We start from the raw sequence: 27,170 nt of genomic DNA, 5'->3' as shown, positions 1-27,170 counted from the left end.
ATTCTAGGCAGGTGTCAGGCAAAGTTTTATCTTATTTTGGTCTCACTAGATTCTTGCAAAGCTTATCTGCATATCCAGGTTTTATAAAAGGTTAAGAAACTGAAGCTCCTAGAAGTAAATGAGCCCTTAGTTATCAAATATTGTCTGCATTGTGTAACTTCTTTTTTAGCCCATTGTCTTTGTTTTCATACTTTAGTTTTAGAGAATTACTCCAAATTCATCATGATTGAAGACAATAAGGAGAACAAAGACCATTCCTTAGAAAGGGGAAGAGCAAGTCTCATTTTTTCCTTAAAGAATGAAGTTGGAGGACTTATAAAAGCCCTGAAAATTTTTCAGGTAAGCATTTTTTATATTTTTGCACAGAATTCTTCTAGAAATGAATCTCTAAAACTATATTTAAAATATAGGGCAACATAGCAAGACCCTATCTCTTAAAAAAAAAACCCAAATTTAGCTGGGTGTGGTGGTGGACACCTGTAGTTCCAGCTACCTGGGAGGCTGGGGTGGGAGGATTGCTTGAGTCCAGGAGTCCAAGGTTACATTGAGTGAGCTGTGATCACACCACTGCACTCTAGCCTGGGTATCAGAGTGAGATTTCTCTCTCTCTCTCTCTCTCTCTCTCTCTCTCTCTCTATATATATATATATATATATATATATATATAATAGAAATATATAATTTTTATGTATTATATATATATAAATTATTGTAAACTCTTCAGAGATGGAGTACAAACATTTGTTAAGAACTTACATTTCTAAAATAGTGCTGAATTCTAACAAGGGATACAAACAATTTACAGAAGAGGAGATACAAATAGCTACTTTGAGAAATGGGGGAGAAAAGATTCACTTCATAGATTTTAGAGAAGCAAATTTTAATAAAATATTAAAATTGTATTGATATTTAATCATATATTATTAATTATATACTTGAGATTTAATGATATAGTCATAGTATATTTAATGATATTATTTTCATGTAGCAAAGATTCTATAATGACAGTGTCTCCTATTGTCAGAGCTTCATTGTATTGGAGGTACATTACCCTCCAATGCACCTTTGGCACAAGGATAAATTTGTGTACCATGTAGGGAAACTATCTGGTAATATGTATTATGAGCCTTAAAATATTCATATTTTTGACCCATAATTCTAACTTCATAAATCTGTCTTAAAAATATGGATCAGTCAGGCAGAACATGAATATTTACTGACTCCTTACTATGTGTCAGGTACCACAGCAGACACTAAGGATGTGGAGCTGGACAAAGTAAACACAGTGCCTGTCCTCACAGAGTATATAATCTAGTGGGGAAGGCAACATTAAACAAACAACTGCAGTAAGTGAATAATTACTGTGTGTAAAGTGACATGAAACAGAAGTACCAGATATTCTGACAGCATTGAACTTGGGGGACCTAACTGAGTTTAAGGGCTCAGGGACACACAAAGATTTATTGTTTATAGGAACTAAAAATTATAAATAATCCACTTGTCCTAATATAGGGGATGTTGAATTGTGATAGCAGAACACCACTGTGGTTAAGCTCTGGTCTCCAGAGACAGGCCACCTGGATTCAAATCCTTGCTCTGTCAGTTATTACCTGGGTGATCATGGGCAAATTGATTAATCTCTCTGCACTTCAGGATTTATGTCCATAAAATGAGAACTCTACCTACCTCATAGGGTCATTGTGAGCTTTAGTGGAGTTAATATCTCTAAAGTGCTTAAGATGGTACAGTACAAAGTAAGTGATCAATAGATGTTAGCTATGTTAATAATCATATGACATACTATTATATAGCCGTTTGCAAAGAATATTTCAAAGAATTAAAAATCTTAAATACAGATAGTCTAGAAGAGCTTGTAATGAAAAGCATCAGTTTTCTTACCTAACACATACCATATTTTCAGTCCCACTCCCTAGAGACAATCTCTTTTAACTATTTCCGGCCTTTAGTTTTTTTGGTGGTGAGTTTATGAAATTGAAACATTGCTCTTTTATGTCTTTTCAAGTTACTGACTTCACACTATATTCATTTACTTTCTATTATGAACAGTGATACTGATACCACCTCCCTCCCTTCCCTCTCCCAGTCCTTCCAAATCTGATAATTATATTATTACTTTTAGCTATTCTATTGATTACCCTTTGATCTTTAAATAAAATGCCTGTATGTCTTCTTCCATCAACTTTTTTTAATTTAATTTTTAATCAAAGAATAATTGTGCATAGCTTGAAAACAACTCAACCCATACTATAAAACATATTTTTTAAAAAGTAGTCTTTTGCTCTGTGTGTCTTCATTCCTAAGTTCCATTTAACTTTTTTGCAACCTTATGTGCAGAAGCTTGAGTTAATCACACTCGTTAAATCACATGTACACTATCATCGTTGATTTGTGCAACCTCTTCCTGTTTTATTTCATTCTTCAATTCTATGTCCATTTCTCTCTTCTGATAGAGAGCTGCTCTCATGTTTGATATGTACATTGAATTACTTTTATCTGCACTTTAGAATATGTAGTTTTTGTGTGTGCATGTATTAGTAATTTATATAATCATATTGTGCTATAAAGATTCTTTTTCCCATCCAGCACTGTTTTTAAGACCTATGCACGCTGCTGTGTGAACATCTCATTCATTCTTGTAACTGCTACATGGTGTTCTCCGGGTGTGTCTCCATCCATTTTGCTTATCCCCTGCCTAGTGGAGGCAACCATTTTCAACTCTTTAAACTATTTTTCTAATATTTACTTCCACACTTATAAATTATACGCTTATTCTGCTTCTACTTCTTGATTTCTAAAATTATAGGTAATTATCTATTGATTTTCAACAGTGAAGTAAAAATTTGGGTTTCTTGACACAACTCCCCTTCCGATGGCCTCTTCAACTTCCTTTCCACTCATCTTCCCAATGTATTTGTGTCCCGTTTTTTGGCTCTGTCAATCTTTAGTGTTTTTATTATTAAGATTATGTAAATATTGTTTGAAGAAGAGCCATAGTATCCACCTTTGTGACTTTTCCTTCCTTGTGCAACAGGATTACAGCATAGTGTTTAAGCGCATGGACTGTGGAGCTGGACAGCCTAGATTTGAATTCCGGCTCTGACACTTGTCACCTGTGTGCTTCTGGCCAAACTGCTTAACCTCTCTATGCCTCTGTTTCTGTAACTGAAATGTCTGATAGGGAATGTTTCACTTACTACTTCTACTTTATCTGAATTTTCCACACTGTATTTTTTTCCAGATGAACTTGGAAATTATTTAATTACATTTCCTCACCAAATTCCATTGAGATTTTAATTTAGGAATAGTTGACATTTTTGCATCTTTTTTTTCTCCAAAGACATAGTTTAGCTTTATATTTATTCAAGTCATCATTTAGAAAATATTTACAAATGCATTATTAACATAAAAATTTATAAGAAATAGATGAAATGAAACTCTTCTTTACTCTTGATAAATCCCAGTATATTTTATAACTGAATTCTATTGATTCTGTGATAAATTCTATGTTCCCGGATAAACCCTGCCTATTCTAATTTCCTAACACCCTCTATCACTCACTCCTCTTTCTTGTTAGCTCATGTTCGCTGATTTTTTTTTTTTTTTTTTTTTTTTGAGAAAGGGTCTCACTCTGTCACTCAGGCTGGAGTGCAGTGGCACAATCATGGCTGACTGTAGCCTTAACTTCCTGGGCTCAAGTGACCCGCCTACCTCAGTATCCCGAGTAGCTGGGACTACTGGTGTGCGCCAGTACGCCTGGCTAATTTATTATTTTTTGTAGAGACGGGGTCTTGCTATGTGGTCCAGGCTGGTCTTGAACTCCTGGGCTCAAGTGATTCTTCCACCTTGGCCTCCCAAAGTGTTGGAATTACAGGCGTGAGCCACCACGCCTGGCCTATTCTATCTATTCTTTAAGATTCATTTAAGTTCCCACCTGCTCCATGAAACTTTCTACTCTCTCTTAAGTCGTAATGCTTTTCCCTTTGCTGAGCATCTGCATCTGAACACTCTTTATTTTCTTAATCTTCCATGTGTTAGCCAACTAGATTGTAAATTCCTTTATGTCTTCCTTTTATATTCTTTGCAGCCCTTACCTAGTTACACAGGTGTTCACTAAGTTATTTTAGGATGCACTGGTTAGTATTGGAGATTATCTGCTCTAACCTTCTCATTTCTTTAGATGAAAAAACTATAGGGTGATTAGTGCTCATGTTTCATTATCATGTCCCCAGCACTCTTCCTCAGCTACCCAAATTGGTAAGAGAACATACCCTCCTCCCACACATCTACACACAGCACCCCCATCTTAGCCTGACTTGGAAGAGGTCAGAAGAGGAGATCTGGTTCAGCTGTTACTAAGATTGTAGCTTAAGAGATCTGAGGTATTAAATACCCTGTGCTCAAGCTGTTCATCTAATTTTATTAAATGGATTTTTGAAAGGGAAACTCTTCTTTCTCCAGGACTAACATTGGTATCACTTTTTGAAAACTAGCTTTTATTTATGAGAATTTTCAAAAGATTCCTCTTAGCCAGGAAACTTAATAATATTTTGATTTGAATTCTGATTAATTCTGACAATCTGAAGGACCTCTAGTGTGTGTTATTTTATTGGTTTCTGGAGGATGGGATGAATTTTGAAAACTTTTCTGACTAATACATAATTTTTAAGAAGGAATTATTTTGTTGTTGGCAGTACTAAAAACAGCCTTTTTCCCTTTGGCTGTTCTGAGAAGTGTGAATCTGACTTTTAGTGGTAATTAAAGTAGCCTGCTCAAAGACTATTAACATTTGAGGCAGTTACATGAAATCTTAACCCTGTGCTTTACACAGGAGAAGCATGTGAATCTGTTACATATCGAATCCCGAAAATCAAAAAGAAGAAACTCAGAATTTGAGATTTTTGTTGACTGTGACATCAACAGAGAACAATTGAATGATATTTTTCATCTGCTGAAGTCTCATACCAATGTTCTCTCTGTGAATCCACCAGATAATTTTACCATGAAGGAAGATGGTAAGTTCGAAAGGTGAAAATACTATTTAGAAGATGAAACACCTAATGTGTGTCTCGTCTTATATTTATCTTGAAGACATGAAAATAATAAAACACAAGCTCTCCAAATTGCTTATAGTCTGATAGTGAAGGGAACACAAAATATAGTTGCTCCAGATACCAAAGAGAAATTATAAAGCAACATTTGATCACGTGTAAGAGAAATGAAAAAGAAAATCTTGAGTATAAGAAACAGCTGGGTGTGGTGGCTCATGCCTGTAATCCCTGCACTTTGGGAAGCCAAAGCAGACTTACTTGAGTCCAGGAGTTCAAGACCAGCCTGGGCAACATGGAGATACCCAGTCTCTGCAAAAAATACGAAAACTAGCCAGGTGTGGTGGCATGCATCTATGGTCGCAGCTACTCTGGAGGCTGAGGTGGGAGGATCACCTGAGCCCAGGAGGTTGAGGCTGTAGAGCCGAGCCAAGGTCGTACCACTGCACTCCAGTTTGGGTGACAGAGCAAGACCCTGTCAAAAAAAAAAAAAAGAAAGGAAAGAGAGAAAGAAAGAAAGAGAAAGAAAGAAAAGAAAGAAAGAGAAAGAAAGAAAGAAAGACACAATTTGGCATAATCAGATATTGATTACCTCTCAATTTCCAAGTCATCATTTCTTGATTTGACAAACCTATAATTCACAATCCCTGAGCACTTAGTAAGTCTCATAAGACTTGCCATCTAGCAGATAGTAAATGAATATTTAAATTTGTTGCAAATGTTGACAGTTGCTGACAACTATGAAATGACACACAATATGTATAGCAGGGGACTCGTCCGTGGCCTGTTAGGAAACAGGCTGCACAGCAGCAGGTGGGCAGCAGGCCCGGCGATCCTTACCGCCTGAGCTCCGTCTAGGAGCGTGCACCCTATTGTGAACTGTGTGTGTGAGGGATCTAGGTTGTGTGCTTCTTATGAGAATCCAATGCCTGATGAAACCATCTCCCGCCTCCCCGTCTTTCCTTCTTGGAAAAATTGTCTTCCACAAAACCACTCCCTGGTGCCAAAAAGGTCAGGGACAACTGATGTACAGCATTCCTTCCAAAAGCAAATGAGAAACAATAAAGCTTTCTAAAGTTTCAGTTTCTCAGGTAGCAAAGATAAAGGTTAAGATCTCTACTGGTAAAAAAAATCCTTGAAGTTCACTCGAGGCAAAAGACAAATAGATAATTTAGGTACATTTTATATATGGTACTCAATCTAAAATAATCTCTTCAGATTATGTCCACAATATTTGAGGTGTAATCAGGACTGCTGTTCATCTGCTATGCGTTCGTACAGCTATATAATTATTAAAATACTGATATATCTCCACTTCTGGCTGGCAGAGAGCTACTTCCCCAAGTCCCTTGAGGGCTCCTCACCATGCCTGAAGCCTCTGTTGCTCCAGATACCGTCCCCCCAAGAAGTCCCACATCCATCATTAACAACCAAAGAGTTAACAGCTTGCAGAGCAGAAGCCGAGAACTCTGCTGATGTCTATTTTGAGTGATTACTACTCCTGTTGTATTTGTTGTTAAATCCCTTGAATATCACTCCTGGATATGTTAGAGAGAGCAATATGCTGGGGCAAGAAGAGCTGAGCTCTAGTCCTCTGTCTTCCAAGAGGAGTGAGTTACCTTGGATAAATTACCTCTCTGGAGTTTGATTACCTCATCTGTAAAATGCAGAGGTGTATTGATGACTAAATAGTTCGGTCGATATTTAGGGTATACTAACCTTGTGACAGATATTTCTACTAAGAAATAGGGATACAAAAAGATATAGTCTCCACCCTACAGTTGTTTCCAGTGTTTCATGTAAGACAGACATATAAACAGGTACATTATAATAAAACATAGTAAAAGCCTTTAGAGAGAAACATAATGTCATGGGAACCCAGGGGACAGAAATTAGCTGTACCTACAGGGTGAGGGAAGGCTTTGCGGAATGAGAAGATCTCATTAGATTTGGGTCTTGAAGGATGTGAAGGATATTCTCAGGAAAACAGAAGGGTAGAGTGGGGCATGGAATGGGAGTGGAATAGCTATTCCAGGCAGAAGAGTAGCATTTATAAAACCCCATAGTCTTATGAGGGCTTGCGTGTCTGAGGAATGGTGAGAAGATCAAGGTGGCAAAGACAAATGATTTCTAAGATATTTTCCATCGGCAAAAATAAATGAGGTTTTTATTAAGTTTGTACCTTAGTCTGTAAATAAAGTTGTGCATCTTTATTCTGCTTTTGTTGAATAACTAAATATGTAGCTTAAGCATTTTTAAAACTTTTAGTCTGTTTCTAAAGTACAGTATTTCTCCAAAACTTAGAACATCAACCTGAAGACTCAAAAAAAAATTAAAGCTCAGAAATTTTGAATAAATTTTACTTTTTAGAAATAGGGCAATTTACTTAACTCGTATAAATCTTGCCTTGATGTACAAGCTAAAATTAAAACTCTCATCCAACTGAATTTAATTTTCTCTTCTTTATTGTCTTGTTTAAGTTTGTCTCTTCAACTTTGAGGTTGTTTTTTTTTTTAATTTTACAGGTATGGAAACTGTTCCTTGGTTTCCAAAGAAGATTTCTGACCTGGACCATTGTGCCAACAGAGTTCTGATGTATGGATCTGAACTAGATGCAGACCATCCTGTAAGTATTTTCTTTTTTTTTTTAAGACCAAGTCTTGCTCTGCTGTCCAGGCTGGAGAGCAGTGGCACGATCTTCGCTTACTGCAACCTCTGCCTCTTGGGTTCAAGCGATTCTCCTGCCTCAGCCTCCCAAGTAGCTGGGATTACAGGTGCCCACAACTACACCCAGCTAATTTTTGTATTTTTAGTAGAGACGGGGTTTCACCATGTTGGCCAGGCTGGTCTCAAACTCTTGACCTCAGGTGATCCACCCGCCTTGGTCTCCCAAAGTGCTGGGATAACAGACATAAACTATCACCCTGTAAGTATGTTTAATAAATATATTTATAAAAACAATTTAAAGCAAACTAAAAATTAAGGGCAACTTTTTTAGAGAAAGTGTTTTTTTCTAGACTAAATGAGATAATGTTTTAATCAAGATTTCAACAAGTGGGCTGGGCACGGTGGCTCACGTCTGTAATCCCAGCACTTTGGGAGGCCAAGGCGGGCAGATCACGAGGTCAGGAGATTGAGACCATCCTGGTTAACATGGTGAAACCCTGTCTCTACTAAAAATACAAAAAATTAGTCGGGCGTGGTGGCGGGCGCCTGTAGTCCCAGCTACTTGGGAGGCTGTGGCAGGAGAATGGCGTGAACCCGGGAGGTGGAGCTTGCAGTGAGCTGAGATCGCATCACTGCACTCCAGCCTGGGTGACAGAGCGAGACTCTGTCTCAAAAAAAAAAAAAAAAGATTTCAACAAGTGTTAGTAGACCTCCATATTGGTGGAATTGAGACCAGCTGCCTGAAAAACATGTAGCTTCATTTGTTCCAAAATATCTGTCTCATGCCCAGCATTCCTATTATTAAGAGCTATTCAAAAGGTTATACTAAAATGAAGACAGTGTCTGCAATCAATTTTTATTTAAATGGGCGTGGGTTATTGGAAAGGGAGATAAATAAAAGTGGGCCAGAGAAAGACTTGCCACCCACGCTGCCCAGCATGATTGGTTTATTAGGCAGTTGATGAACTAGGAAGTTGTTTCCTGAGAAAATTGTACAGTACAGGCAAGAGTTGGAGAATTAGTAAATCTGGAGCATTTCTGGGAGGGGAGGAGAGAAGAGAGTGCAGTTGTGAAGTTGAGCTGACCAGAGCTTTAATGTAGCTTCTCTCACGTGTTAGCTGTGTGAATGTGACCTTTTTATACTATCTTAGACAGCCACTAGATGATCTGTCCAATTATTCTATAATCTTATTGAATGACTATTGCAATTAATTGCAGTATTTGCCAGAAAGGAGCATGTAGTCTCGTTGAAAAGCTAAAACACACATATATAAATAAACACACACAAGATAAAATGTAAAAAGTGCACTAGGTGAAAATTTTGCTTCATGAAAAAATTGCCTCAAAATATACATAAGAGAGCAAACACTTCTAGCTGAAGAGATCAGAGAAAGGCAACATTTCAATTGGGCCTTAAAAGATTTCAGCAGATAAGAGATGGAAAGGAAGAACAATTCAGGAGGGAACAATATGAGCAAAGGTTCAGAGGCAAGAAAATCTGGGGCATGTTTATGGAAAGGTGAGTACATCAGTTTTACTGATCTACTAAGTCCTGCTGATTTTCACCTCCTAGGTATTTCTTAAATGTGTTCCTTATTCATTCCTACTACCACATCCCTTAAACTGGTCTCCCTTCTTCTAGCCTTGTCACCTTCAAACACCTCCTCCTTATCCTCATTAGAATGATCAAAAACCTCAATATGCCTATTATTCATCTTCTCTCTTAAAAATCACCAGTGGCTCCTAGGTACATACTTAAAAGAATTGAAAATATATATCCATACAAAAACATATACACAAATGATTGTGGCAGCTTTATTCATAATAGCAAAAAAGTGGAAACAACTCAAACGTCCATTAACTGATAAATGGATGAAGTATGGTATATTTATATAAGCAAATATTATTGGCCATAAAAAGAGATGGAATACTGATATGTGCTACAACATAGATGAACCTCGAAAACATTATGATAAATGAAAGAAGCTAGTGACAAAAGGTCCCATATTGTATGATTCCTTTTATATGAAATGTCCAGAATAGAAAAATACATAGAAATAGACAGTGGATTACTGGTTGCCAGGAGCTGAGGAGGGTTGGGGTGGAGTTGGAGAGTGATTGCTAATGAGCATAGTGTTTCTTTTTGGGGTGACAGAATCTTTCTGAAATTAGATGATGGAGATGGTTGTTTAACTCTGTGAATATCTAAAAACCACTGAATGGTTATTTTATGGTATGTGAATTATACCTCAATAAAGTTATTTAAAAAACACCAGTGGGTTCCCATTACCCAAGGCTAAACTCCAAGCTCCTTAATGGACCTTTAATTTGCAGATCCCAACTAGTTTTAACATGCTTCGCCTTACTCTCCAAGTCTGAATAACATGGGGTTGCTTGTATTTTCTTAGGCACAACAAGCTGTTTTTTGTTTTGTTTTGTTTTGTTTTTTTTTAAATCACCGTGCTATTTCCACTCCTCTTTTGTGTCTTAGCTCGAGAGTCATCACTGGGTAGCCTTCCCTGAACCACACAATCGTCTTAAGTGTGCATGCCATTCTGTACATATCTGTGCAATATGATGAGACACTTATTGTATCATTTTACAATAACAGCTTCATGTAAACCCCTTTAAGCCCTAGACTGTGCTTTGTTCATATTTTTTTTTCCAGATTTTAGCACAAATCATAGTAAATCTGTGGTACTTCATAGATCTGTATTAAAGAGATGAGTCTCATTCTCTCTTTTCAGGTGTCTGCTTCTTTCCCATTATTTGCATTTTTTTTCTTCTGGGCTTTGATTTTTGATTTTTTTTTTTTTTTTTTAAGATAGAGTCTCCCTCTATTGCCTAGGCTGGGGTGCAGCGGCACCATCATACCTCGCTGCAGCCTAGAATTCCTGGCCTGAAGCCATCCTCCTGCCTCACCTTCTTGAGGAGCTGGGAAAACAGGCATGCACCACCACACTTGGCTAGTTATAATTGTTATTAAAAAATTTTTTTTTGTACAAACAGGGTCTCCCTTTGTTGCCCAGGCTGGTCTCAAACTCCTGAGCTCAAGTGATTCTCCTTCGTAGGTCTCCCAAAGTGTTGAGATTACAGGCCTGAGCCACCATGCTCAGCCATTTTGTCTAAAAAAATTTTTTTCGTGAGTATAAATTCTAATGTTACTATTTTGTCTGCTTTTTAAATCATCATTGTTTCTGCAAATGGCAAATATATTTGCATTTTGTGATAAAATCTAAGACTAGATTCAGTTAAGTCACTATTTCAAATATTAATTACTTTTTATTATTAATTACTATTATAGGTAAATATAACTGAAGATACAGTCAAATGATTAAGGAAAAAAACCCTCACCCTTGGAAAAGAGCCGTGTATTTAAATGGGATGGTGGTTTCCTTATTCTTTAAACTTTTATCTTTGTAGGCACAATTCTATCTTTGTATCCATTATATCTTTTATCTTTGTAGCTACTGGAGTATAAAGCTGTCATGTAACATTGACTTTAAAATAAAAATGATCATAAATCTCTAAATAATGCTTGCTCATAGTAACAATTATGTAGCCCTTTAATATAATAGCTCTAGTAATAATGAAATGTTTCCCAAATATCATTTGTCAAGTATTTTTTAGTATGGATATTTAAAAACATATCTTTAATTATCAGGGCTTCAAAGACAATGTCTACCGTAAACGTCGAAAGTATTTTGCGGACTTGGCTGTGAACTATAAACAGTAAGTATATTTAAAAAAATATATAGCCAACTTTGAGATAATAAAATAAGTGAATAGAATAAATTGTGTTCATTTGGCAAGTAGAAAGTGAAATAAGTGCCACTATTTATTAAATGCTAATTCAAAACAACTCCTTCCCTTTATCTCATTAGTGGAGACCCCATTCCAAAGGTTGAATTCACTGAAGAGGAGATTAAGACCTGGGGAACCGTATTCCAAGAGCTCAACAAACTCTACCCAACCCATGCTTGCAGAGAGTATCTCAAAAACTTACCTTTGCTTTCTAAATATTGTGGATATCGGGAAGATAATATCCCACAATTGGAAGATGTCTCCAACTTTTTAAAAGGTAATAAGCTAATTAATTTTTTATAAGGGGGTTGCTGAACTCTGTTTTGATCATGACAGCATTTTTTTTTTTTTCAAAGAGTCTCTCTGTTGCCCAGGCTGGAGTACAGTGATGCCATCTTGGCTCACTGCAGCCTCTGTCACTGCAGCCTCTGCCTCCTGGGTTCAAGCGATTCTCTTGCAATGGCCTCCCAAAGTGCTGGGACTACAGGCACCCGCCATCACACCCTGCTAATTTTTGTATTTTTAGTAGGGATGGGGTTTCGCCACGTTGGCTAGGCTGGTCTTGAACTTCTGACGTCAAGTGCTGGAATTACAGGCATGAGCCACCACGCCTGACAATGACAGCATTTTTAATAGAGGAATAAAGCGTAGTGATATGGGAGGTCAGAATTTTCCCATACTCTGTCCTGGTGTGTTGGATCCAGGATTGGGCACCACATTGAAGGATAATCATAACCTGCAGCCAAGGTAGAGGAAAGTGAGCAGACTTATAAGGGGATTTGAAATTGTATCACATAAGTAAAATTTGAAGAACTCTTAGGGTGTTTAACTTAGAGATTTAGGGGCTGTTATAGCTTTATTTAAATATTTGAAAGCCATCTTTATAACAGAGGGATTACTGTGTGACTCTAAAGTAAAGGACTGTTGGATAGAAACTTCAAGCTTTTGGCCCAGAATAGAGAATATTTTGTTAAAGAGTGATTTGAAAATAGAACAGGCTGATGAGATGGTTAGTTCCTCATCCGTGGGGGTGTTCGTGCAAAAGCTCCACACCCATTATTTGGTAGAGGAGATTCAAACATCTTGGAGAAGGTTGAAGACCTTTTCCACATTAAGATTTTATAATTTTAGCAAGAAAAAAGATGGTGCTAGTAGAGGCATAAACAAAGAGTAAGGACAATTTTATTCCTTTTAGTTCTTTATATTTGTTTGGTCCAGGCCTCTTTTTTCTAGCTAGTATAGAAAGTAAAATGATCAGTGATCAATCTTCAAGGGTTTACAATATCTAAGAAGTATAAATTTTCCCTTTTATCTCAGTAGATAATCTCAGCAGATTACCATAGTGGAGAAAACAAAGCAGTTATGCTGTGACTCAAAAGGGTTTAGTATATTTCCATCATGGTCTGAAATTGCTGTCTTTGAGTTTCTTACATAGACTTAAAAAAATCTACATACCTATTTAACTCCTTAACAGTATTCAACAACTATACACAAAACTAGATGAAATAAACAGGAAAGAGCAATACAGTTTCTACAAGGGAAGAAATTATGTAAGTGGTTTCTATAAAAACTAAACTTTTGAAAAATAGTGATTAAGGATGATAGAGAACCAATGCACATAACATTGCTGGACTTATAAAGATGGACAGATATATGCTACAGAAGTTGTAACATCACGTTTGTATGAGATTTGGAGGAAATGCTTTGTTATACACACAAAACTGAAAGCTGATCTCTTAGGGTCTGGAGCCTGGGCTGGCTGCAGAATGTGTTGCTGAAAATGCTTCAAGGCCAAGTATCAAAGAGAAATCAAAACTAACAGAAAGTTCAAGCAAAAGTTGGAAGGGGATACCTGCACTATTAAATATGGTAGACACTAGACACATTTGGTTGTTTAAAATTTAAATAACTAAAATAAATGTAAATCAAGAGGTTGGTTCCTCAGTCACACTAACCACATTTCAAATGCTCAATGGCTACATGTGGCTAGTAGTTGCCTTATTGGACAGCACAGATATGGAACATTTCTATCACTATGGAAATTTTTACTGGACAATGCAGTCTGCCCATCAGAATGGCAGCATCCAAACACAACACAGCTGGATGGAACTGGAATACCAGAGTTGTGAGGGTTTGGAATGAAGGCCAAGATTGGGCCTACAGGGGTCTCCTGAACCACTGAATCCTAGTGGCAGACCTCTTTTACAGTGTGCATGTAGTCTTGGCTGTTGGGAGATGGAAGAGCACTATCCAGTTTAGAAAAAGAAAGGGACTACTTTACAAGAGATGGTACTGGCTGAAAATGGCACGGCTTCAGAAATGGTTCTGATTTAAATGAATACATCTTGTTAGTGATTTTTTACAAAAAGAATATTATCCAGAAGATAGTATAAAACCTTTAGGGAGACAGCAAGGTGTTGTATGGCATGAGGAAATCTGAGTTCTCATTCTACCTTTATCAACTAATGTGTGGACTTGGGCACATTATTGAGTCTCTGAGCCTCCATTTCATAGTTGTCACAATAAGGAGAAACATCCTTAACTCATGTTGTAAACATGAAAGGAGATGTGATATATAAAAGGTCTAACTCATTGCCTGGCCATAGCAAGTGCTTAATAATAATTAATTCCCCTTAATATGCATATGATAAATTTTAGTTTCCATGCCTTCCATCAAAGTGTTACTTGGTGCCACTAGCAGAACTAAAATGCTGCAGTCAGGGGTCTATTCTGGTAAAGATTTTGTTTTCTTCTTTGCTTTGCAGAGCGTACAGGTTTTTCCATCCGTCCTGTGGCTGGTTACTTATCACCAAGAGATTTCTTATCAGGTTTAGCCTTTCGAGTTTTTCATTGCACTCAATATGTGAGACACAGTTCAGATCCCTTCTATACCCCAGAGCCGTAAGTACTTCTATTTCAGCCAGGAATTCATCAAATGGTTATTTATAATAATGGCATCTACCTTATGGGGTTTTTTTTTTTTGGTGTGTGAGGATTAAATAAATTAGCACATGCAAAGCATTTAGAATGGTACATGGCATGAAATACATGTTCCATGCTCTATCTTGTTAGCCATTATGATTATTAATTGACAACTTATTAGGTGCTAGCTGCCATTCTGAGCATAGGGAATGTAACACTGAAAAAAATCAGACAAAAATTTCTGCCTGCATAGAGCTTGTATTCCAGTGGCGGATACAGATAATAAACAAACAAGTAAATGTATGCAAATGTTGCATCGAGCGGTGTTGAGTCCCATGGAGAAAAATAAAGCTGAGAAAGGGGGATGGAGGAATGTGTAAATGGGTGGGAGTGTGTGTGTGTGTGTTGCTGTTTTGAAAACGGTGATCCGGGAAGGCCTTGCTGAGAAGGCAATATTTGAGCAGAGATCTGATTTGGGTGTGTATGTGGCAGGATTGGGGGATGGGAGTGGCATGTGGATGTCCATAGGTGTCTGATAGGCACTTACATGTGTGTGTCTGTGAGTGGCCAAGGTTTTGAACCAAAATTGTTTTTTTATTTGATTACTGTCCTTTATGATCCATTACCAAAGTAATATCACCCGATCATTAGAATAAAATATTGGATTTCAATTTGATTGAATGGTTGATTATACACGTATGTTAAGCACTGCAGCATAACAAACTTGTACCTCTATTTCAGAGATACCTGCCATGAACTCTTAGGCCATGTCCCGCTTTTGGCTGAACCTAGTTTTGCCCAATTCTCCCAAGAAATTGGCTTGGCTTCTCTTGGCGCTTCAGAGGAGGCTGTTCAAAAACTGGCAACGGTATAAATCTGGGATTAACTGTATAGATCAGCAATTTTCACCTGGGGTAGGGTGTATGAGTATCTGTGTAGTTTAAAAGTACATATTCAGAATGCCCATTAGAAAATTTGTCTTTGCTTGGAGGTTGCAGTGAGCCAAGATTGCACCACTGCACTCCAGCCTGGGCAACAGAGAGAGACTATCAGAAAAGATAAGAGAGGAAAGGATAAAGAAGAGAAAAGAAAGAGAAGAGAAGAGAAAAGAAAGGAAAAGAAAATTTGTTTTTGCTGATAATCTTTAATTCAAATAACATTAAAGAAGGGTGTAAAATTTTAAGGTTTATCAAAAGGAGACATGAGCTTTAAAAAAGGTAGAGAAAAACAAGATTACAATAATAGGTTATCTATCTTTTATTTTCCAATAAAAAGGATAGGTTTTCTTAAAATTATGCTAAAATGTTTTTGAGTACTAGGTACAAGACACTGTCCTGGAAATACAAAGATGAGTAAGGCCTGGTTTCTACCTTTAAGGAGCTTATATACTGTTTGAGGAGACAGTTATGTCAAATGAGATAGCCTATAGCAATGTTCACATTGCTCTGGGAGCATAGAGAACCTGGGGAAGGTTTCCTAGGAGAAGGACATCTGGATTAGCTGATGGAAAATGAGTGATGTGCTGAGCAAGGAAGGAAATGCATCTCAGGATGAGGGCACACAAGGAAAGACAAGGAGGTGCTTGGTGTGTCTGGGGAAACAGCGAGAAGCTGGAGCAGAGTGTCCAAGAGTGGGGGAGGCAGTGTGAAATAGAACAGTGCTTCTAAAACTGTGGTTTGGGGACCTCTGGGGTCCCTGAGACTCTTTTATGGGATCCTTGAGGTCAAAATCATGCCTAGATAAAAGATCCATTCAAAGCACACAATGGATTTTAATGTAACAGGCAGTTCATCGACATAATTCAGATTCCACATTGCAGTTGAACTTTTGAGAAACTCTATCCACCTGTTGAGTCTTCATGCAGAGTAAAAGGAGAATATCCACAACTATCCAAAAAGACTATTAAAATATTCAACGCTTTTCTAACTAGATAACCGCATGAAGCTGATGTAACTCATGTACTCAAACAGTATATCCCAAAAGGTTAACTACAGAAGCAGACACGAGACTCCATCTGTCTTCTAGCCAGACATTAAAAAGGTTTATAACATTGTGAAACAATGCTACTTTTCTTAGTTTTTTGTTTTGTATAATATAGTTATTTGTATTAAAACATTCTTTGTTACCATAAAATGAGTTTATTAAATTTTAAAATTAATTAGCAAGCATTTTCCTCTCAGTTTTAATTTTTAATATGGCTAATATAGCTAGTGATAACCTACACATACATGCACAACAAAAGCTTTGGGGTCCTCTAATTTTTAATAGTATGTAAAAGTCATCAGAACAGAAGTTTGAGAAGTACTGGTTTAGAATGAGGCCAGATTGTAGAAAGACTTGTGAACTAGACTGGGATTTGGGACTTTATTCTAGGGTATTTTGGGTCAGTGACTAAGAATTGCAATTTGTTTTAGCTTGAATTCTTCAGTGTGTGAGAATAATATTGATGTTCTTTTGTAGTGCTACTTTTTCACTGTGGAGTTTGGTCTATGTAAACAAGATGGACAGCTAAGAGTCTTTGGTGCTGGCTTACTTTCTTCTATCAGTGAACTCAAAGTAAGAGTTGCAAATCTTTGTATATAACCATATTCACCTAATATAATTGATAAAACCTGAAATAGTTTTTGCTTTTGAACAAGAGCTTACTATGGAAAATACTTGGGGATGTCACTAATCATTACCTGAATGTATTTGTCTCTATTTCCCAATTATATATTATATAATATAATCCAAATGTGTATGTGTATATATATATATATATACATATATATGTAAAATCAGAATTTTATAAGGGCATTTATGGGGAACAGCAAGCTACTTCTTTTGCTGGAGTATACTGTGGGTTGAATAGAGCTGTGGAAAATAAGTTTAGAATTGTAGGTTGGAGCCATTGCATTAGTAATACACACACACGAAATATTTTGATATATTTCTGATATATATGAAATGGTATGTGTATATTTTAAATAAAAAGTGTTTTAAAATATTTGCTTACAAAGTCTTGCTGTTTCCTCATCATTTCTGATATGCTAGCAATAACTTCTATAATTTCTAGAGAATTCTTTGAGATTTATTATTTATTCAATGAATAAATAAACTCATGTTTGTTGAGTAACGAATGTGTATGAAACACCATCCAAGATACTGTCTTGCTTTCAGGGAGCATTTGATGGTGGGTATATAAGTCATACATAGGAATAACTAGTGTTGGGTAGAAAGTAGGTGCCATAATACAGGAATAAGTAAATAAAGATCCTTGGGTGCCTTTTACACAAAGAAGAGAGGAAGAACAAAGCCATGGAGAGGATCTTGGGGGTATTTACAGGAAAGGGCAAGCCATTTCTTTTGCTGGAGTGTACTGTGGGTTGAATAGAGCTATAGGAAATAAGTTTGGAATTGTAGATTGGGGCCATTGCATTAGTATATGTTTAGAGGTGAGCCAATTATGGAAGTTGCATGATCTATGAAAATAGATATTATTCTTTGATTCACTGACTCTTTGTCTTCTAGCATGCACTTTCTGGACATGCCAAAGTAAAGCCCTTTGATCCCAAGATTACCTGCAAACAGGAATGTCTTATCACAACTTTTCAGGATGTCTACTTTGTATCTGAAAGTTTTGAAGATGCAAAGGAGAAGATGAGGTACAGTATATCTTCTTCATGCCTTCATTTTCTTCAGTGAAAGATCAGCCCCATTACGGTAACAAGTCACAGAAGTAAGCAGCTAGACAATTTGAAGCCCACAAGGAGACTTCTGTCTGTAACACATCTTCCTTTCATAACAAGTATCTAGAGTATGTTGTGTATAAGGATTTTGCATAGTTGCAAATATGAACCAGATACATTGAGAAATTGTTTTCTTGCCAATTCTTCCAATCAGAGAGTTTAGTAGTCTAATAGGGAAAATAGATGATATGCAAATTACTATATAATAACATGGAAAATGACAAGAGCCTTGGAGAGATACAGATGAAACATTGTTCTGCATTTTATTCAAGAGCAACTCATTTCAGGTGGACAAACAGGGTAATCTTAATGTTATTTGAGAAAGGACTTGAAGGATAGATAATATTTAGATATACTAAGTTTTAGACTGAGAGTTAGCATGAAAAAAGGTCAGGATGTTGAGAAATATAGGAGATACATACAATGTTATCAAAGCTACACTTTATTAGTCAGCTAAGTATGTGGTTAAGAAAGGAGGATATTGGAGGCAGAGAAACTTTTTAGAAGATTCTTGGAACACTTCAGGCGAAAATAAATGCCTGAACTAAGACAGAAGTAGTAGGAAAAGAAAAGACTTTCGAAGCAGAATAAATGAGACAACATTGAGTGGAAGCGGTCATGAGGTCACATTGTGATGATGGATATGGATAGGGGTTGAAGTCATAGTCCTTGTCTTTCAGAGAAACCATTAGTTGGGGAGTTAGGCCATTCATGAAACCAAATTATAATACTAGCAGGGATTCCTCTAGCATAAATGGCAACTTTTTAGAAAAGGGGGTCCCCTCTGTATAGACCAGGTGGATTATGAGTTGGATTTCAGCTGCTACTGATGTATAGTTGTCCTCAGCTTCACATTTATCCCTAGGAGTCCTGGACATGATTGTTCTTGGGGGTGCCAAATGAGAGGTTCAAACAGTGGTTTGATAAAGGAGGCAGAACTTTAATGCTTGAAAAAAGGGCAGAATTTAGGTCATTTGAAAGGAGCCTAGAAGGAAACATTCTAAGCAGAAAAAATCTACATGTGCAGGAGGTAGGACCATTCCTAGTCTATTTTGGGGTATGTGAGTATGTGTGTGTCTGTATGTGTTATATGTTATATAAACACACAGGTTACATATGTGTGTAGGTATAGTTATATAAGGCATGACTGAGGGATCTGTTACTATGTGGTTAAGTGTTGTAATGAAACAGTTTTATGTCTACTGATAAAACTACAGTAGTTGGTCTCCTTACTGTAGTCAAGAGATGTATACGGTAATAAATGATTAATAAATCCATCTATGGGATCTTTCCCTAGTAATACCAGGGATTTACAACTACTTTATAACGTAAAGTACTTATAACTATTTTATAACTACTTTAGGTTTCCCACTTGTGTGGGATTCCAGGTTGCCTCTGCAAATGCAGTGTAGAGAAGTAGGTCAGATTGGTTGTACGCATATCTAACAAAAATTTGTCTTTTGCCTAGTATGTGAAATAGATTCTGTTGTTTGTTTAGTTTTCATCATTCATTCCCTAGAAATTGATTGTCTCCTATTTGTTTTCTTAAATAGAGAATTTACCAAAACAATTAAGCGTCCATTTGGAGTGAAGTATAATCCATATACACGGAGTATTCAGATCCTGAAAGACACCAAGAGCATAACCAGTGCCATGAACGAGCTGCAGCATGATCTTGATGTTGTCAGTGATGCCCTTGCTAAGGTCAGCAGGAAGCCGAGTATCTAACAGTAGCCAGTCATCCAGGAACATTTGAGCATCAATTCGGAGGCCTCTGGGCCATCTCTTGCTTTTCTTGAACACCTGATCCTGGAGGGACAGCATCTTCTGGCCAAACAATATTATCGAATTCCACTACTTAATGAATCACTAGTCTTTGAAAATTTGTACCTGGATATTCTATTTACCACTTATTTTTTTGTTTAGTTTTATTTCTTTTTTTTTTTTTTGGTAGCAGCTTTAATGAGACAATTTATATACCATACAAGCCACTGACCACCCATTTTTAATAGAGAAGGTGTTTGACCCAATAGGAAGATCTAATCTCAGCCTAACTCTATTTTCCCCAATCCTCCTTGAGTAAAATGACCCTTTATGATCGCTTAGAATACCCTGAGGAGTATTATGGCGCTGACTCATATTGTTACCTGAGATCCCCTTATTTCTAAAGTATCTGTTACTTATTGCTGAATTTGTGCCAAGCTCAATCACATTCACACTAAAATTTAACAGGAGACCCAGCTGTCTTTGTTGCTAGCATGAGCAAAAGTATAGAGGCCTTTGCACATGGAGAATACCTAGTAAAGAGCAAGTAGTCTAGTTTCAAGTGTAGTATCTTGTAGGGAAATGGGAGTAACTAAGCCTGGAAAGGTTGAATGGGGCATAATCATTAAGACTAGGCTAATAATTCGAGACTTTATTTTTTAGGCATTAGGGAGCCCCTTCCTAAGTGACTATCTTCCTTGAAACTTTGTTTTCTTTCAATGACATCACATGATACTGGTTTTATTCTAGACTATCTATCCTACTCATGGATCCAAGGGAAACTTAGTAGAGATGCGACTTGCATGGGGCTGTACTCAGACATGTGGTCCTAGGTATTATAATGGGATTGTCCCCAGATTAACAGGAAGCATTGTTATCAAAGGGAGAGTTCAAACTGAGATAGATAACAGAAGCACAAAGTAAAAGATAGAAAAAACAGCGCTGAGTACTTTATTTCTAAGGTATAAGGTGAGGCCATAAACAGAAAGGTATGCAATGAGAGTAGAGGCTGCAGAAAAGGGGAGGAAATAGAATGTCAGAAAGGTCAAGAAGAGCGGTTTAGGACTGAGACTGTAAGTAACGTAAGGATTGCAAGGAATGGTTTTTATGCAGAGTCAGCTGTGTAGCACAGGGAGTAAGCAGTCCTGTTATAAATGGGTGAAGCTGAACTCCAAAATACAAACTTACGTCTCTTTAATTTGCCCCTTTCCTCCCTCTAGTCACTAAATGAAGATGTTCTTCAAGTTTCTGTCTTTGCACTTCTACTCTTTTTGCCATCTCTTCATGGGGAATGTCACCCAGATACATGACTTCAGTTCTTATTTTGAATGACTCCTCTATTTGCAGTTATAACCCTGACATCTTTCTTGAATTTTTTTGCCCCTTAATTCCGACGAACTCCTGGATGTCTATGCAGATGTCTCATAATTTAGGCCAATGCTGTACAACTTCATGTGGCACCATCCACATAGAATGAATAGGGGTTGTTCAATATGACAGCCCTGCGAAGCATCTCAAATTGAACAGGTCTATAAAGGAACTCAGAATCACTTGACTATCACAGTCCATCAGCTTCCTCTCCCAGTAATTTAATTTCCATTAATGGTATATTAAACATCATATTATCAATCATTTTCAGGTTTAGTCAGCTACTTAAAAATAGGCTTTTTTTCACATAAATAAATTATATACCATTTAACATGTTTTATTTCAACAGACTAATAGATCTTTTAATACTTCTTAGTCCTCAAAATAAATTATTAAAAACTTTGTATTTCATGTCATATTATATAAGGAAATAGAATTTTGAAAAATAATTCATGCTGTTTTAAATTTTTACATTGTACATTTTAATAGCTAATCAACTCTTAAGTATACATTTGATGGTAAATAGGTGCTAGCTAATCTGGAATCATTTGAAATATTGATTATCTGATTTATAGTTTGGTTGCAAGGAAATCTACTGTAAGCAAATCATAATAGATAACAAATCTTAGAACATGTAGAAAAAAAATTAAAAAATAGATAGCAAATAACACAAATTATGCATACTATATATGGTTATTTTCACACAACTTTGATAATGGTGAAGAATCATACTTATTGAATTTTAAAATGATGATGTTTAAAATCACTCTATGCCTAAAGCACATGAGAATAAATGTTAAAGGCACAGCCTTATAATCCATAACTTCAGAACAATGGAAATTTTTTTTTTTTTTTTTTTTTTTTTTTTGAGACAGAGTCTTGCTCTGTCGCCCAGGCTGGAGTGCAGTGGTGTGATCTTGGCTCACTGCAAGCTCCGCCTCCCAAGTTCACAGCATTCTCCTGCCTCCATCTCCTGAGTAGCTGGGACTACAGGGGCCTGCCACCACATGCGGCTAATTTTTTGTATTTTTAGTAGAGACAAGGTTTCACCGTGTTAGCCAGGATGGTCTCGATCTCCTGACCTCGTGATCTGCCCGCCTCAGCCTCCCAAAGTGCTGGGATTACAGGCATGAGCCACTGCACCCGGCCAAACATTGGAAATTTTAAATGATGGATTTCAGTTCTTCTCACTTCTGGGTATTTGTACTATTTGGTAAATCAGGAGTCCTGAGAGTCTTAGAATTTTCTTGCATTTTAAATATATGTCTTCAAAGCACCTAGGAATATGTAAATAGTTACCCAAATGTGAGAACAGAATTGAACTAAAAGGTTCGTTTATAATTTTTTTTTTTTTTTTTTTTTTTTTTTGAGACAGAGTCTCACTCTGTTGCCCAGGCTGGAGTGTGGTTGTGTGATTTCAGCTCTCCGCAACCTGGGACTGCAGGCGTGCTTCATCATGCCCGGCTAATTTTTGTTTTTTTAGTAGAGATGGGGTTTCGCCATGTTGGCCAGGCTGGTCTCAAACTTCTGACCTCAGGTGATCCACCCGCTTCGGCCTCCCAAAGTGCTGGGATTACCAGCATGAGCCACCATACCCAGCCGGTTAATAATTCTTAATCAGTGAATCATTATTCAAAGACATAGTTAATATCCTCATGACTTTTTAAGGATGCTCAAAAGCTGGTCTTCAGAATGCCTACATTTCTTTACCTACATATTTTGTCATTTGGAGTTATACAAGTAGTAATGACACACCAAAATGTACATAATTATTGTTAGCTTTTAAGTTGGCTTCCAAATTCAAAAAAGAAAAAAAATCCTGAATTCTCTAAAGGAACATACGATAGAGTCCATATGTTAATTCATAGGAAGTGTTTAAGGTACTATGGTCTATTTTGGTCTAATCTTTGTTTTACTATGTAATATACATTTATGATTTACAAGTTTGTTATTCAGTGGGATAATAAATGAACACAAAATTTATGTTCTCAACCAATATTTACTTTTTTTCAAACATACATTAAAAATTGATTTAAACTTATATTAGCAATTTTATTAGTTTAGGAAATCCATTATATCTTTATACTTCTTTAAAAGCCTATGAATATGAGATAGAAGCCAAACACATCTGGAACCTGGTAATCGCTTTTCAGAGTTCTTGGTAAAGTCTCAGTGTTATGTTCCTGTCGACGAAAAGAGTCAAACACAGTAATTTGAAGAGCCAAATATGAGTGACCATGGCCCATGACACAGCCCTTAGGAGACCCTGAGAACACGTGCCCAAGGTGGTCAGGGTGCAGCTTGGTTTTATACATTTTAGGGAGACATGAGACTCCAGTCAAATACATTTATAAGATACATGGGCTCAGTCCAGAAAGCTGGGATAATTCAAAGTGTTGGGTGGGAGGCTTCCAGATTATAGGTAGTTTTAAAATTTTTCTAATTGGCATTTCATAGAAAGGAATGTCTGGGTTGCTGTATGAGTTTGCGGAGACCAGAGTTTTATCATGCAGATGAAGCCTCCAGATGGCAGGCTTCCAAGAGAATAGACTGTCAATTTTTCTTATCAGACTTAAGGTCTGTGTTGATGTTAATGCTGGAGAGGTATAAGGAGGCATGTGTGTGACCCCCACTTCCAGTCATGGCCTGAATCAGTCTTTCAGGTTACATTTTAGAGTGCCCTGGCCTAGAAGAAAGTCCATTCAGATGGTTGGTGGGGGGGCTTAGAATTTTATTTTTGGTTTACACTCCTCATCTGTAAAATGAACTAAGTCTACTACACTAGATTATTGGAGAAGTTATGCCGCAAGAGGACTTTGTAAAAAAAAAAAACAACTCCTTATTTTCCACATGTAAAGAATTACTAATACAATCACTCTCTTAACAGATATTCCTCCTTAGCTTCTGGATGATTTTATCTTCCACAAGAGGGTATTAATTTTAGCTTCTAGTAGGCAGTATATAATGGCATGGTAAAGTCTTAGTCCAATTAGGGATTGAGCCAAAGAGAAGTTGAGCTTCAGTCTTTGTGAGGGCTGGTCTATTTCCAGTTCACCTTGACTTTTAGGGTGTAGCCCTTTAGCGATCTCAAGAGGAAACTATGAGTGTGTACCAGGTCTTCTCCTTGGGGGCTCTGGACTACTACTTTTGTCCCCTCCTTCATGTCCACCATTCCCTCCTCCCATCCCTACCCTATGAGATTGCTAAAGGTACTGCTCAGCTTCTTAGTTGTTGATTTCAGCCCAGTTTCTTAGCCTCCAAGACATTGCTTAGTAATTAGCAAGTGCTTCAAGGAGAAAAGTAGTGCCAAATATAATCTCTCAGCTTCCAGATCTTGGCCCTTCAAGTTCTTCCTGCTTTGATAGCTCTCCAATGACTTGAAATAGATTTTAAAAATATTTTCTGTCAAATTTTCTAGTTTTTTTTTTTATGAGAGAATAGGTATGCAGCTAGCTAATCTTCCTTTATCAAAAGTAGAAAACTGACCTTGAAGTAAATAACTATTTTGAGCCTCAGTTTTCTCATCTATAAAACAATGATCCTGGCCAGGCAAGGTGGCTCACACCTGTAGCCCTAGCTACTTGGGAGGCTGAGGCAGGAGGATCACTTGAGCCCAGGAGGTAGAGGCTGCCGTGAGCCATTATCATGCCACCTGCACTCCAGCCTGGGCCACAGAGGGAGACCCTGCCTCAAAAAAACAAAATAAGATAAAACAAAATAATAATCCTAACAGCACTTATCATACTAGTATTATTGGGATGATCAAATAAAATAATCCAATGGGAAAAAATTTCCTAACCTTTATGGTACAGAGATGCAATCTGTATGTTCCCAAATACTTTATACTTTCCTCTTTTGGAGAGACAAGCCATCTGAAAGTGAAGCCATTAAATGGTTTAAATCTAGTCCCATTCAAGAACTGCAATTCAGCCAGGCTGCTCATGGGAACTAGGCAGTGGCGAGTACATAGTTGAAATAGTTGCAACATCTCAACACTTCCAATAAATTATATTAAGGGATATGACATAATAATATAACTGTAGGTTAGTTAAAATATTGATGCTTGTACATTCAAGGGGTGGAGTCAGAAAACAACTATATTCTCCCAGACCTTCTCTCTATTACAACTGGCTCTGTAGGTAGTCCTTCCTTGCCCCTGTGGATGAAATCTCAGGTTGCTGCCTGACTTTCTGCTTGCTCACAGGTAATAAAAAGTCTTTAGCTCCTAATTTCCATTTCTCTCTCTCTCTCTCTCTCTCTCTCACACACACACACACACTCTCTCTCTCTCTCTCTCTCATTTCAATATTTGAAAAGGCTAGTCCTGTGGAAAAACTTTGATAAAACAAACTTTAAGGTTGAAGCTTTTTTCCTCCTCTAGAACTGAGAAAGGAGTGGGTGTGCTTAGTTTCTTCATTTCCTTGTCCCTTGTTACTCAGTGGATTCCTGGGACTCCTCCAGGGTTGGGGAGATGTAGAGGGGAGGAGAGGTAAGGAGGAGAAAAGTTCTTTTTGGTCTGATACTGTTGTGAGTTATCAGTGCTTTCTGTACTTGGTAAGTATTACATGCTGACATTTTCTTATGGGCGTTTTGGAAGACCTTCCCACCTTCTTATTTCTTGGTATTTCTTGATGTGGGTAAATGTATCTCTCTGGGCTGTTAAATTCATTTCCCTCACCCTCAAGGAATCTAGTGACCGACTCTCCTGTGGGCGTCACTTCACCCTTCCAGAAATTCTCTTGGACAAGGTCTAAGACCATCTCCCAGCCAGTTTGCTCAGGTATGGGAAATGGACAGTTTTTATTTTGAAAAACTCTAGGTGTGAAAGACCTCCCCAAAGCGTCAGTTTGTCTTTGCTCAGCTATTAGAGCAGATATCCAGCCACAAGCCCTTGTATTTCTCAGAACGGATTGGACAGAAGCCTGTCTGAGTCCTAATTTAGAGGGATGCATACAAGCTCTCTCAGGGACCCAGCTAAAGTAACTTTCCTTAGACCTGAGATGGGTGAGACTCACACCACATTGATAATTGAGGCGACATATCCTACCAGAATTCTCTCTGGCCTCTCAACCTTTTTCGTAGACTGAAAGTCATACACTGGTTTCTAGACAGCTGCTTTGCAAGTCCTGCTTTGGTGGTCTTGAACCTTACTTTATGATATAGGAGTAACTGGCACTTGTTGCTCAGCCAAAACTGAGCGGAGAAGGGTCTCATTTTTACATCCTGTTACACATGCTTCAAAGAAATGGTCAGCACAAAAAAGCCCACTCATAAGACAGTCAGCAAACATGGTACATAGCTCCTGCACATTCAGATCCCTAGAGAATGAAGAGCTGTTTTATCTCTCCAAAGTTTGCTTTTTTCTTGGTATGGTCATCGACGTTCTCCAGATGCCACAGGTTGTAGAGATAAAGGTGAGGGGCTGCTCTCAAGTGGTCTTACAGGCAGAAACTCCTAGAAGTGGATGGAGTGAAAGAACAGGGAAGGACAGTGTAAGAGCTCATTGGAGACACTTCCCAGAAGCCCAGGCGTGAAGGGCAGTGAGTGCTGGAGGCCCGTGTCAGCAGAGGGGCCAAGTGCTACTGAATGTGAATGTGGATGATCATCTTTAATGTGGCCCCATGTGTCCTGTATTCCCGATACGCAGTGCCATATTTTCCTTCAGATAAATTGAACTTAATTAACTCCCATCAGCAACACGACGCTGTCTGAGAAAAGCCATTTTATATGGAAATGTTCGTTGGATGACGATTATCCAGTATTATTAACAGAATGAGCTCAGGGCCGTGCCCGGAGCGCCGAGGCTGCCCCGGCAGGAGTCGACGCTAACCAGCCTCCCCCATTCAGAGTC

The 27,170-nt window shown here is 37.6% G+C and overlaps 1 protein-coding gene across 1 annotated transcript; it reads left to right on the top strand.

Moving 5' to 3' along the window:
• The first annotated feature begins 222 nt into the window (after positions 1-222).
• TPH1 (tryptophan hydroxylase 1) lies at positions 223-21,147 on the top strand. The gene is made up of 10 exons (XM_030829609.1): positions 223-339; positions 4,850-5,033; positions 7,592-7,692; positions 11,398-11,465; positions 11,618-11,814; positions 14,303-14,438; positions 15,201-15,327; positions 16,920-17,015; positions 17,970-18,103; positions 19,741-21,147. The coding sequence occupies exons 1-10, from the start codon at positions 223-225 to the stop codon at positions 19,913-19,915; spliced, it is 1,335 nt and encodes a 444-aa protein (XP_030685469.1). The 3' UTR covers positions 19,916-21,147.
• The last annotated feature ends 6,023 nt before the right edge of the window (positions 21,148-27,170 follow it).

This window comes from Nomascus leucogenys, chromosome 15, assembly GCF_006542625.1.
Source record: "Nomascus leucogenys isolate Asia chromosome 15, Asia_NLE_v1, whole genome shotgun sequence".
Classification (NCBI taxonomy): domain Eukaryota; kingdom Metazoa; phylum Chordata; class Mammalia; order Primates; family Hylobatidae; genus Nomascus; species Nomascus leucogenys.
This window is presented reverse-complemented; position numbering and strand designations above follow the sequence as displayed.

What these genes read in the sequence shown, in the direction of transcription:
- TPH1 (XM_030829609.1), top strand. Translation starts at nt 223, where the DNA reads ATGATTGAAGACAATAAGGAGAACAAAGACCATTCCTTAGAAAGGGGA. An exon ending in AACTAGATGCAGACCATCCT is followed by an intron (nt 7,693 to 11,397) that starts GTAAGTATTTTC and finishes TTTAATTATCAG; the next exon opens with GGCTTCAAAGACAATGTCTA. An exon ending in CTGTTCAAAAACTGGCAACG is followed by an intron (nt 15,328 to 16,919) that starts GTATAAATCTGG and finishes GTTCTTTTGTAG; the next exon opens with TGCTACTTTTTCACTGTGGA.